General features: G+C 61.3%; 1 protein-coding gene across 9 annotated transcripts in view; it reads right to left on the reverse strand.

Moving 5' to 3' along the window:
• Positions 1-2,301: 2,301 nt before the first annotated feature.
• The window catches only part of SRCIN1 (SRC kinase signaling inhibitor 1), a 64,797-nt gene continuing 54,294 nt past the window's right edge, over positions 2,302-12,804 (reverse strand). For 5 of the 9 annotated variants that reach the window (XM_050330772.1, XM_050330773.1, XM_050330774.1 and 2 more), the window contains 7 exons: positions 12,582-12,729; positions 11,470-11,782; positions 10,883-11,132; positions 10,556-10,710; positions 10,285-10,437; positions 9,394-9,519; positions 7,167-8,204 (listed from right to left, as the gene is read on the reverse strand). In XM_050330772.1, coding sequence (XP_050186729.1) covers positions 7,308-8,204; positions 9,394-9,519; positions 10,285-10,437; positions 10,556-10,710; positions 10,883-11,132; positions 11,470-11,782; positions 12,582-12,729 — 2,042 coding nt within the window. In that variant the 3' untranslated portion in view covers positions 7,167-7,307. Of the gene's footprint in view, positions 3,238-5,135; positions 5,274-7,166; positions 8,205-9,393; positions 9,520-10,284; positions 10,438-10,555; positions 10,711-10,882; positions 11,133-11,469; positions 11,783-12,581; positions 12,730-12,804 lie in introns of those variants that run through there. The other 4 variants (XM_050330779.1, XM_050330778.1, XM_050330777.1 and 1 more) reach the window with 4 other exon arrangements.

Consider the following 12,804-nt stretch of genomic DNA (forward strand, 5'->3'; position numbering starts at 1 on the left):
CCTTTTTTTTTTTTTTTTCTGAGCATTTTTGCAACATTTTCCTGTTTTTTTGGTTTTTTTTTTTTTTTTTTCCTGGTTTTGAACCAGAATCACGTTGCTTTATTTGTTTGTTGGTGTTTTTTTTTTTTTTTTTTTTTTTATTTGTATTTTTGTTCTCTTGCTTCAGCAAAAGCACCGAGCTGGGTGCTCAAGGGAGGGGTTTGTTGGTGTTTGTGTTTTTTTTTTGCATGATGCCATGAAAGGACGGACGCACACGCTCACGGAGAAACCAGCCTGATGGGTGGGAGAGAGGGGGGAAAACAGGGGGGCTTTGGGGGATTTGGGTGCAAGGCAGCGCCGTGAACCCCCTCACCCAGCACTGTGCACCCCCTTATTCGGCGGAGGGCACCCCAAAACCCAGAGCTGGGCACCCCAAACCCCAGAGCTGGGCACCTCAACACCCTCCTGCTCTGCAGGGAGTGCTGGGAGGGGGATCCTGGGCACCCATGGGTGCTGCTGGGATGGGGTTTGCACTAACACAGAGCCCCCTGACACCTTTATGGGTGCCCTGGGCACCCATGGGATGGGGCTGCACTAACACAGACCCCCCCAGTACCTTTATGGGTGTCCTGGCCACCCATGGGTGCTGCTGGGATGGGGTTTGAACAAAGTGCAGCCCCTCCCCAGCACCTTTGGGGGTGTCCCTGGGGGGGTGGCACTTGTCACCCTCGCACCTCCCCGAGGTGAAGGGGGGGTTGTTGGTGCATCTGGGAAGCGCCACATCCACCCCCACGGAGCGCCAGGATGGGTGTGGGGGCTGCAAAGCGTGGGGGAGGGAGGGGGCAGAGCTGGGGAGATGGGGGTGGGTGGGGGCGACCCACCCACCCCATCCCGGGCTAAGAAGCTGCGGCTTTGCTACAATGATTCACTTTGGTACCAAGGAAAAGAATTAAAAAGGAAATTAAAAGCATCAAGTGACTGCTATTGCTGCCGGGAAAGTGTGGGGGAAGAGCTGTCCCACCCCGGGGGTGGCACCCACGGGTGTCAGTGTCCCCAGGGCCACCCAGCCCTGGAGATCTGAGGGATGGGGACGGCGGTGGGACAAGGAAAGTGCTGGAAGGAGGATGGGAACTCAGCACGAGGGCGAAGAAGCCGCTCAGAACCGGCCCTCTCAAAACCACAAGGAGCTCTAGTCTAACCAGGGATAAAATCCACCCCCTAATATACCAGACGTGATTTATTTCTTCTCTTTTCTCTTTAAATATTTATATATATATATTTATATTACGTATATTATATATATATAATATGTAAATATATTTTTAAAACAATATAAAATGTTAAGACACTTCACTTAAATGTAAAGAGTTGCTTTTTGCAATCCAAAGAAATTGCATCATGATTTTTTTTTTCCTTTTTTTTTTTCTTTTTGGTTTTTTTTTGTTTTCTCTTTGTTATTCAAAAAAGGCTCGTTCTTCTGTACAAAAATGATCGAGATACAAAAAAAAGAGGGGAGGGAGTAGGGGGGAAAAAGAAGAAAAAGAATTATAATTAAAAATAAAAAAAGAAAAACAAACCAACCCAAGGACGAATTTTTAGCCAACGAAAGGAGTGATTCCATCTTGTGGTGCACTGGGCACACACGTAGAGTGACACGCACACGCACACACACACACACCTGGGCACACCTGGAGCACACCTGGGCACTCCTGTGGCACAGCTGGGCACAGCTGGACACACCTGGGCACACCTGGAGCACACCTGGGCACTCCTGTGGCACAGCTGGGCACACCTGGGCACACCTGGAGCACACCTGGCTCAGCTGTGATGGGTGGTGGCCACGGACAGGCATCACCAGGCCACGCACCCCGGGGACCCCTCAGGTCCCCCAGTCTCGGCAAGGTCAGGGCTGCTCCCCCAAGGTGGGATCCCCACCCGGAACAGGGGGCTCCGGGGATTGTCCCACCTGGTTGTCCCCTGGGGGAGGTGACAGAGGCCGGGCAGGGTGTCCCCGTGCGGCGGGACCCCCCTCACCGCCCCCTGTCCCCCCCGCCCCAGCGCTCAGTTAAAGTGCTTCGTTCCGCCCCTCCCCATTTTACACCCTCACCTCCGCCCCTCCGGCACGCCCGGCCGCCCCCGGCCCCTCCTGCCTCCCTCCGTGCCCCGGGGTGACCTGGGGGTGGCAGCGGTGACAGCCCCCAGGGACGTCGCCGAGCCCTCGGCCAGCGAAGGACGCGGCGCGGCCACGGCGTCACCGGCCACCCCCGCCCAGCCCTGGCCGGAGCGCCGGGGGTCCTCTGCTCCTGCCGGGGGGCTCCCGGGACGCTCGGGGCGCCTGGACGGCTCAGGGGCGTCTTCGGCAGCCGCCGTTTCCCACCTTGGCGCGGCGCTGCCCGGCCCGGGAGCTCCTCTTTGCTCGAAGCCGGTGGAACTGGTGGGGTGAAGCTCTGAGAGCTCTTAAATGAACAGAAAAAAACGGCGGGGGGCGGGTGGGGAGGGGCGGGGAGGGAGGGGAGAAAAACCAAACCAACAGCGATTCCAAAGGAAAGGGAAAGGGAGAAAGTAAAGAAAAAGAGAAAGAGAGAGAGAGAGAGAAACAGAAAGTGGCTGGTTGGCCATTGCGGAGCGAGATGGGAGACAGAAGTCGGGCCGTGGCGAGCGGAGGCGAGACACAAGTCGGGCCGTGGCGGAGCAGAGGCGAGACACGAGGTCGGCCACAGTGGAGCAAGACATTGATAAAACAGAAAGAGAGGGACAGGTGACGATCCCTCCAGGTGCCCTCAAGAAGACAAGTCCCAGGGAGGAAGAGGAGCCCAAGGAAGAGAGAGAGGCCCGGCCCCCGGGAGCAGTTGGGTGGAGCTGGCAAGGATGCTCAGAATGAGATGGAGGAGTTCCTTGCCCCAAAGGAAGTCAATACGGGGATGGATGTTCTGCCAGATGCGGGTTTTTCTGAGACTGTGGGGGAAGTCTCACTGGCCTCTTTAGATGGTCTAGTGGCCTAGAAAGAAAAGTAAGATTCAAGGAGGAGGAGGAGGAGGAGAAAGGGGAGGAAAGTCAAAAAAACAGTCTTAAAAAAAAAAAAGACAAAGAAAGGAAACAAGAAGAAGAAGAAGCAGCAAAAAACAGGACAGAAAAAAACCCAAAACAACCAAGAACCAAAGGGAGTCTGTTCAGAAGCAGCATTGAGTCAGGCCTGAGGTCAAGCAGCTGGAAAAGGGCCACCACAAACAGCACGAGATGAGCTGGTCCCACACGTTACTGGACGGGAAGGGGACGACCCCGAGAGCAGAGACGGATGGACAGACGGCCACGAGGACAGACAGGCACACACACACACACACACACACACACACACACAGGCAGAGGGGAGAGGGGGGAAAGGCAGGGGGGGACAAGAAGGGCAGTGTTAGACCGGGCACAGCACCTGCCAGAGCCTTGGTGGCCCTGGGGTGACGGTGCCCACCCTGTCCTGCACGGCCAGGACCCATCCCCACTCCTAAAGCTGGTCCAGGGCTCCGGGAGGGAGATGCTCATAAACCCTCATGGAATTGGGAGAGGGAGCCTCCAGCCCTGGGCTGCTGGGCAGGGCCGATGTGGAAAATTCCTGCACAAGGAGGGCAGTGAGGACAAAAATGACCTGGAAAACTCGTGCTCTGGCCACCCCAGAGAGGGCACTGGGAGGTGCCAGGGGCCGGGTGACTGACAGTGCCCCAAGGTTGGGGACAAGAAGGACCAGGGTGACACTGAACAGCCAGGCCTAGCTGGGGTGTGGCTGCCAGGGAAGGGGATTTGGTGGCCTCCCTTTGGTGTCCGGGGCCAGGAGATGTTTCCCAGCCCCTTGGAGCTCCCAGCACAGCCCTCTTGGCTGGTGTTTATCCATGGTTCAGCCCTGGACAGGGGGTAGAGGGAACCCTCTGCCTCCTCCTGATTCTGCAGGGTGTGGAAACCCACATGCACCCCCACATACCAGGGGGGACTGACAGGGAGACCCCTGACCTCGAGGATGGACCCTCCCTGGGGATGTCTTGCCACTGTGAAGGACCCAGGGGATGGAACAGCCAAGGGTGGGATTGAGCCCTCTTGCCAGAGCCAAAGGAGGTGCAAGATGCCCATGCAATGTTTGCCCAAATTGCAAGAAATCCTCCCCAGTCCTGCTCCAAGTAGCTGGTAAAAAAACCTTTGGTTTATCTAACAGGGTTTATGGATCCTACAGAATGAGCAGAATTGGGTTTATTGGATGGGGTTTTTTTTGGATGCCAGGCCCCTGGAAGGGGCTCAAGACACAGAGCAGGGAGTACTGGGGGAGAGCAGGGGGTGAGCCCACTCGTGCTGCCCACTGAGGGGAAAGGGGGTGTTGGGAGGGGGGGAGAAGAGGTGAGGAGGGAGGGAACTGGCCGTGGTCCCCTTGCCCGTGGCCTGAGCAAGCTGGGAGTCCATGGCCAGCCCTGGGGTGTCAGCAAGGACAGAGCAGGAGCTGCCCCCGGGGATGGGGGTGGGTGGGAGCTGGGTGCTGGGTGCTGGGTGGGGGGACACTCCTTCCCATCCCAAAATGCTTCTCTTCCAGCTGCTGTGGCCCACTCACCAACCTCCCCTACACACTGCCAGGCACCCCAAATACCATCACCCTGCCTGTGACCCCCCCTCCCAGGATAAGCTGCTTCTGCGGACGCGGCGTCGCGGAGGGTCCCGGCTCCCCAAAACCTCCCAGGACGGGCTGGGCAGCCCCAGCCCTGGTAAGTGAATCCCCTTTGGAGCCCCCGTGCCAAGCACACGGCTCTGCCACGCTCATCTCCATGGCCAAGGAGCTCTCGGGGTCCCCTGGGGCGAGGGGACCAACGCTGGGGCTCAGCCCTTCCAGCGGGGACGCGCCAGGTTGGGGGACAATCGACTCCAACTGCATCCTCACACCATGCTGGGGGCGTTTGTCATGCTCAGCAGGAAGTCAGCTCCCTGTCCCCAACAGCCAGGGCGGGCACAGGCACCCCAACAGCCACATCCCTGTGCCCCCCAGCCCCACCAGGCTCAGCCAGGGCGAAGCAGGCACCGAGACAGCCGGGTCTCCAAAAGCACCACCCTCAGGGTCTCCCGTGCCCCTCACCCAGGCTCAGGCCCTGCCCGAGGCCAGGCCAGGGCCGTGGGCAGTAGGGATGGAGTACCTGCTGCTGGCCCTGGATCCGCATGTACTCCATCCGCTGCTTTATGTGCTTGCTCTTGTCGGGGCTGCCCTGCTGGCTCTGCTTCAGCCGCGACGCCGGGTTCACCACCTTCATGGCCGGGATGGACACACCGCCGCTCTGCCGGGACAGACAATTGGGGAAAGGGGTCAAAACTGGCCCGTGAAGCCCCCACCGGCACTGCTGGCAGTTTGCTTGGCACGGGACACCCGGAGCTGTGCCTGAGCCCACCGCGGCACCATCGGGATGACCCTGCCCGGGGTGCCCAGGGTGGCAAAGCCAGGCCAGGCCGAGGTCACCGGCTCCTCGTGCCACTGGAGCTCTCGTGGGAGAGCTGCCAAACCACCCAGGACTTACCAGGAGGCACCAAAGAGGGACAGACACGGCAAACACCGGGAGACCGAGGGCAGGAGGAGGACACCCCGCCGGGGCAGGGGTGCACGGCCAAGAGAGGGGGAAAGAGGCGGCGGCAGGCAGAAGCAGATTCCAGGTGGGAACGGCGGCAGTGGGAGTACAGAGGTGTTTATTAACTGGCTGTGCACGGGTGGAGACACAAAGTCTTGCAAGAGCAGCAGTGAGGGATGTGGTACCTGGGCACACCCCCTCCCCACCCCAAAGCGGTGCCTCACGTGTCCCCCCCACGCCTGGGGCACCCCAGATCCTCTCCCTGCCATCACCGCGGCCTCCTGCCTGCCCCGTGCCAACAGGGAGAGCCAACAGGTCACCTGTGATCCTCAGGGAGGGCTCACAGGGATTCCTGTACCCCACAGCACAAAGAAATCTCAGGATCACGGAATATCCTGAGCTGGAAGGGACCCACGAGGATCACTGAGCTCCAGCTCCCGGCCCTGCACAGCACACTCCGACAATCCCACATGTACCTGCACCACAACATCTCCGGAGCTCCAGCATTCCCACAGCAGGCACTGGGAACCTTCCCAACCAACACAGCACCCTTGGAAGGGGGCACAACACCTGCCCTCTCCCTCCCTGCTTTAGGACGGACTCAGGGCAGCCTCTCCAGCCTAACCCTGAGCTTTGCTCTGTGCACGCCCGCACGTCTCAGCCGCAGCCATGAATCCATCCCACAGCTCCACTCCTATTTTCCCACAAGCTCCAGAGGTGCAGCAGGAGCCAACAGCAGGGAAAACTGCAGCTACACCCACTTGCCAGCCCATTCACCCAGCGAGAGCACCCCAGCGGGGCCCAGCACTGCTGGGAACCAACGGCTCCAAATGGGAAAGGAGATTTATTCCCCAGTGCTGACTGTTAATAAAGGAGCAGGTTGATGTCAGAGCAGCTCGGGGCATTTTTCCCCCCCTCCCTCTCTTTTCCCAGCTATCCAGCTGGATTCCAGCAGAAAGCAATTTGGATGGCTTCAGGGAGCCCGCGCTGTGATTTAATTAGGAGAAACATCTGCCAGGCTCCAACTGCAGCTCATCAGGAAAGCGTTTATGCAAAATGGTGAGACGAAGGACGAGGCTTCGCCACCCGGAGCACCCGGCCCTCGCTGCATCCCACGGGATGCTCATCAGGGACCCCATGGGATGCTCATCATGGATCAAATGGAACGCTCATCGTGCACCCTCTGCTCATCACCAGCACCGCGCTCAGCCCCAAAACCTGCTGGGGCAGAGCACACCACCTTATCCAGGGGCTGATTCTGGATGGGACCCGGCAGCACTGCCTGGGACCATCTCCCTTCCTGCTGCCAACTCCTCCCTCAGCTCATTCCTGCTTGCCTGCAATTCCCAAACAGGTGACAGGGAGGAAAGAAGGTCGGTTTTCCACCTTGGCTCTGCCTGGAGGTAGAGTCACAGAGAGGGAGCAGGTAGAGGTGGAGGAAGAGACATCAGAGTGAGTCCAGGGCAGAGCACGGCAAGAGGGATAATAGAAAATAAACCTGCAGAATGCCGGGGGGCAGCTGCGGCTTGGGGAGCAGCGGTGGCTTGGTCTTGCTGGGGGATGGGCTCCTGGGAGCATCCTCTTTGGCCTGACTGAGGTCCAGCACAGTCCCATCATCACAGCTCCTCTGCTTGAGGTCCCCCAGACCCTCCTTGGTGTCCTGGCCGTCCTCCTTGGGTCCCGCTTGTCCCAGCAGGTCTTTAGGGAACACCGACCCCACCGAGGGGTGGCTGCTGATCTCACTGATGGTCATCTCCAGCTCTCGGATGGTCTCTTCCAGGCTGTCCAGTCTCTGGTACGTGTCTTCATAAACCTCCTTGCTGCCTGGCGTGGTGGGGCGGCGAGGGGACGGCGGCCCTTGGCAGAGCCCCTCCGGCACCTTCCTCCCCATTCCGGTGTCCCCCCGGCAGCCGGAGCCCCTCCATCCCTTCCCGGAGCTGCTGTGCCATGGCCTGTCCTTGGGCACACAGTGACCTGCGCTGGGGGATGCTCAGCCAGGGATGGGCTCTTTCCCCTGACCGGGAAAGCTTCGGGATTCGGCACCAGGCAGGCTGGGACTGGTTTGGAAGCCCCAGCAGAGCCTCCAGGAGGGAGTGGTGCCTCCTGCACGCTCTGCCTGGCTCCTCCTTGGGGGTCCCCATCACTGGGAATTTGGGGGACGATGCCACCGGTGGAGGGAATTGAGGCCCCTCCGACTCCGGCACCCGCGGCTTCCCCCCGGGGCTGAGGAGCCTGTGCAGCCACTTGGTGACAAGTCTTGCTGCTGCCCTCTCTCCTGCTGGCAGCGTTCAGAGCCGTGTCCCCTCCTTGTCCCCCCGTGGGGTGGCTCGTTTTATCCCTTGGGAAGGAGAACCCCCAGATCTCTCCTGCTGCACGAGCACCACCCCGAGACGAGCTGCTGGGGGGCTGTGGGGCCGCAGCTGGAGGGTGCCCGTGTGCCAATGGAGACTTTTTGGGGCTGTCAGGAGCCACAGGGCCTTTCCTTGCCCCCTTGGGTGCAAACTCCCCTCCTGCTCCTGCGCTGCCCGTTTCCACCCACACCTCCGGCTCGGCTTCGGGGGACGGCGGCTCCGACACCCACTCGGTGAGCACAATCTGTGGGAGGGAGAAAGCCCGGCTCCCCGGGACTGCCAGGGCCAGCGGCTCCTAGGTAGAGAATTCAGACAGATTAGGAGCCAGTGTGGGGAGCAGGAGCTGCTGGTGTGTCCCCACACACCACTGGGGTCCTCTGGTGCCTCCAGGCATCGCTGCAGGGAGGGGATGCTCCTCTCCCTCCTGCCCAGCCCTGATGTCCCATCAGCACCCACAGCACAGACTGGGACTGGTTTTATTGTGCTTAAGGCACGCTGGGCCTGGCAGATTTTGGCAATGAACTACCTGGAGTTTAACCAGCAAAAAAATGAGTTGGTGTTGCTGCACCTCCCGAATGCCTTGAGAAATCCGACTGCCAACCATCCAGCTTGGATTTCTCCGTGCTGGTGTAAACTGGCACAGCACTGGTGCCAAGAGCAGAGCCCAGCTCCTGGCAGAGCTTCAGCAGGGGATGAGCCATCACAAACGAGCTGCCGAGGGGCAGCCGGCCTTTGAAACCCTGAGTAGTGAGAAGTCAGCTGGAAAATGCTGCTCTCCCTCCCCCACCTCCCTGTTCCCATCCCAGGGGAGATCCAGTGAGCTGTGCAGTGCCTGGGGAGCCAGAGCCAGCTGTGCACTCCACGGAGCTGAGGGCAGGTGAGCTAGAGAGATGCCCTGGCAGAAGAGGTGCCCCTGCAGCTGCCCCCGAGCCTGGGGCAGAGAGGGAAGGAAACACCCGTGCTGGGATGGCCACGGAGCTCTGGGTCTGGAGCTGGACACATCTGACCTCTGAAGAGGGGTCCTGGCACACAGGGACAGATGGACAACTCAGCCCTGGTGTCCCAGGAGAGGGGAGGGACCCAGGGCCAGGCCCAAGCAGAGACCCCCCAGCCCTTCACCTTCTGCCCTCATCATGCACAAGGAGCAGGGTCTCCCATGCAGCGCCCACCAGTGACACCCCCTGGGCACCCAGTGCAGGGTGAGAGCAGCCAGCCCTCCCTGTGCCACACCCAGAGTGGTGCTGGGGTGGCCCCTTCCTTCCTCCCATCCGGACCTGGCCCTCTCAGGAACCACAGGGCCGTCGGATGGGTTAGTGCTGGGTCCTGTGCCGTGTCAGTGCCGGCCACGCAGAGACGGTGAGCGAGGCAGTGGAGAGAGGCCATTAGTTTGTTAAACCAGAGGAAGAGGCAGCAGTGAGTAAAAGAGAGGCAGGAGAGCAGGTGGTGAAAGTGCAGCCCCGTGGTCGCTCAGAGCGAGCCGTTACCTTCCATCCTTGGGCTGCAACGGAGGCTCCGTTGGGCCACAGCTCTGCCAGCCCGGGGGGCACGGCCACGAGCGGCTCGTGACGCAGCTTGGGGAGGAAAGGGGAGGCAGAGCTTCTCTGAAATACCTGGGGAGTCAAACACGGGCAGTTGGAGGAGGGAGGCTTGGGGTGAGGAGGATGCAGCCTGTGCCTGCAGGGATGGTCACGCCACGGCGGGGGCTTGGCAGCAAGGGAAAGAAACTTTGGCTGTTATCAGGTGCAGGGGCAGCCTCGTCCCCTCTGCTGCTGGCAGCGTCACTGCTCCCCAGGCCTGCAGCACCACCGGTCCTGCCTGCAGCATCACAGGTCCAGTCCCTCTGCCTGCTCCATCACCAGTTCTCCTGCCTCAGTGGGGAAAACCCGCCAAGGAAAAGCCATCCATGACCCACTTGGGCGCCTCCACGGCAGCAAACAGGGGCAGGAGGTGGGGCACAGCCAGCCGGGAGGGTGCAGAGCCTGAGGGTGGTATTTCAGGTGGCACCTCTGCAGTGCCCCGTGCACAAAAGCCCACAAACCTCTGGCTGCAACCCTGGAGTGTTAAAAACCAAACGAGCTCAGCTTAAAGCCCGAGATGGGGTGGAAGTGCTGACCAGAGAGAGTGACCCTCGTGTGCAGCACCTGGACCCAGCGAGGGGTCTGTCCCTCCCTGTCCCTGCAGCACCGCATTCCTGATGGGAGACAGGCAAGGACTGGGAATCCCACTGTGGTGCCCTTGTCACACCCCACACCCCACACCCCACCCCGAGGTGCTCCCTGAGCTGGGCACAGCCACCCACGAGCAGGCAGGGCAGGGTGGGCACCCCCTGAGGGGCGGGTGAGCTGGGGGTCCCGCAGCCCCCACCCCGTGCCCACCTCCAGCTCGGCGATGATCCGATCCTCGTCGTCGTCGTCCTTGATGGCCGAGGCGATGATGGGCGGGGTGGAGGCCGGCCTGACCACCTCGGACACCGTCCTCCTCAGCTTCACCTGCGGCTTCTGCGTCTCCAGCTCCTCCGACTCGGCCTTCTGCCAGCGGGGAGCAGGGCGGTGAGGGGCGGGGGGCACCGGGAGCCGGGGCTGGTCCTGCTGGGGGTGAGCAGCTCGTCCCCAGCCCAGCAGCCACCCCACACCCCGTGGGCCCTACCTTCATAAACCCGGGCTCCTTCTTGCTGGTGACGATGACCTCGCCGCTGCGGGTGGTGGTCAGCCCGTGGGACGAGGGGAAGCTCCGGCGTGGAGGGGGAGGTGGTGGGGATTTGGAGGGTTTCTCAGTCCGGTACCGTGGCACCGTCAGCTCGTCTGGGCACAAACGGTGCTGTGAGGGCACGAGACCTTTCCCTGCCCCTCTCACGCAACACCCCCGGCTCTGCCCAGGGCACAAACCTCCCCTCGGGGCAGCATGGACCAGCCCAGGGCCCCTGGGGCACCACCACCCCCCAGCCCCACGTACAGGGGTGACCCCAGGCCGTACCTGAGCCCCTGCGGCCATTGGGGTCCCCTTTGCCCCCCGATTTGGGCGCGTGTTGTGGCTTGGAGGGTTTGTGCTCAGGGGTGGAGGCGGCGCTGCCGCTGCCCGGGGCTTGTTTGTGCTTGGCAGCGAATTCCAGGTCGGGGATGGCCTTCATGAGCTCGGCCTGCGTCTCCTCCAGCAGCCGGTTGATGTCCTTGGCGCTGTACTGGGTCAGCGCTGCCCGTTTCTCCTCCCAGTCCCGCTCCGCCGCCTGTGGACGGCAGGCAGAGCCCCATCCAGTCCCCTCCACGCTGCAGCTCCTCCTGCCCTCGCAGGCAGGATGTGACCCCCAGCCCTGCTGCCACCCCCCCAACCTGCTGCCGAGCCTGGGAGGAGCTGGGGTGCCAGCGCTGTCCCCCATCCCAAGCTGCAAAACCACCCCCATGCAACGGGGGAGCTCCCAGTGCTGCATCACCCAGGGCTCCCAACAGCCACCCCCGCGAGGAGAAGGAGCTCCTGTTCCCAGTTTCAGCTGGGAGGCACAGAAAGACCCTCTAGAAGAGCCCCCATCCCCAGAGCTGAGGACCCCCCTTCCCCCCGGCTCTCACCTCCACGGACACAGCTTTGTCCGCGCTCTTCTTGCTGGGCGTCTCGGGCCCCGTCTGGGTCTTGGCGGGCACCATCTCAGGGGCTCGGGCAGGGTTATTGCTCTTGGAGGGGTGGCTCTGGGTCTGGGGGGGGCTGTGCCCGAAGCTGGGCATGCCCAGGCTCTCGGTGGCGGCTGTCAAGTGGTGGAGGCTCACGGGGGGGCTGGTGGGCATCTCCAAATCCAGCCCTTTGCTGAAGTCTGTCTCGGGGGCCACCTTCTTGGGGGACTGGCTGAGGTTGCTGGGGGAGGTCCACACGCCCTCTTCCACTTGCCTGCCGGGGGCAGAGTGATGGCTGCTGGGGGGGCTGCACGGCACCAAGGGGGCCACTGCACCCTCCCCACCTGCCCTCCTGCATTACACGGTGCTCTGGTGGCTGGGGAGGGGTTGGGGCTGACGGTGCAGCCTCTTTCGGGGGAACCCCTGAACGAGAGCCCCTCTACCTGGCTGCCTGTTTTCGTGACCCTCATAGGAAACTGGATCTCTCCAAACCCTTCCTCTCCATCAGACCTGGCTGAAACTGCCCTTTGGAGGCAGGAGTTATTAGGGGCCAGGATGACAGCCAGGCAGTTCAGACACTGCAGGATCCTACAGGCTAATTTGTGTGGAAAACCAGGCTAGTGACGAGCCCGAGGCGATCCCGGAGCCGGCGCGTGGCCGAGCCCTGAGCCATCCCGAAAGGTCTCCTAATGGGAAGAGGCAGGTGGGCTCCACCATGGTGCATGGCCCAGCCTGCCATGGGCATTAGCTCTGGGAGATGGCTGGTTGATTTTTAATCCAGCAGAGCAATTCCCTGCTCCTCAGGAAAGGGATTTCTGGTCACCCCAAGGGGTTGTCTTTCCTTCCTGACGTACAGTCCCTCCTTTTTCCAAGTGATAAGGAAAAGAGGGGTTCCCACATGGACCTGGAGAGGACTGAGGGTGGTTTTGAGTTCCTTAGCAGAAAAATGAGCCATTTATCAGCATCCCTTGGATGCCCCTCCTGCTGGGATTTGGGATTAACTCAGAGGGCACCGACACATGTGGGGACAGAGGGACAGCCGAGGTGTCCAAGGGGCTGGGTTTGGGGCTCACCTGCGGATCTGGGCGAGGGTGTCTGTCACTGTCTTGCAGCGTTTGAGGAGCCCATCGAGGCGGTTCGGCTCCTCCTTGAGGAACTTCACAGCTTCCACCTCCACCCGCAGCACCACCCGCATCTTGCTCTGCAGGCTGGGGAACTGGGCTGGGGGGGGGGAGATTGGGGGTCACCGTGGCCCCCTTGTGCTGGGGAGACCCTCTCAGTGCCCACCCCACCCCA

The sequence above is a fragment of the Myiozetetes cayanensis genome, unplaced genomic scaffold, assembly GCF_022539395.1.
Source record: "Myiozetetes cayanensis isolate MyiCay16 unplaced genomic scaffold, myiCay2020 scf44, whole genome shotgun sequence".
In the NCBI taxonomy this organism is placed as follows: domain Eukaryota; kingdom Metazoa; phylum Chordata; class Aves; order Passeriformes; family Tyrannidae; genus Myiozetetes; species Myiozetetes cayanensis.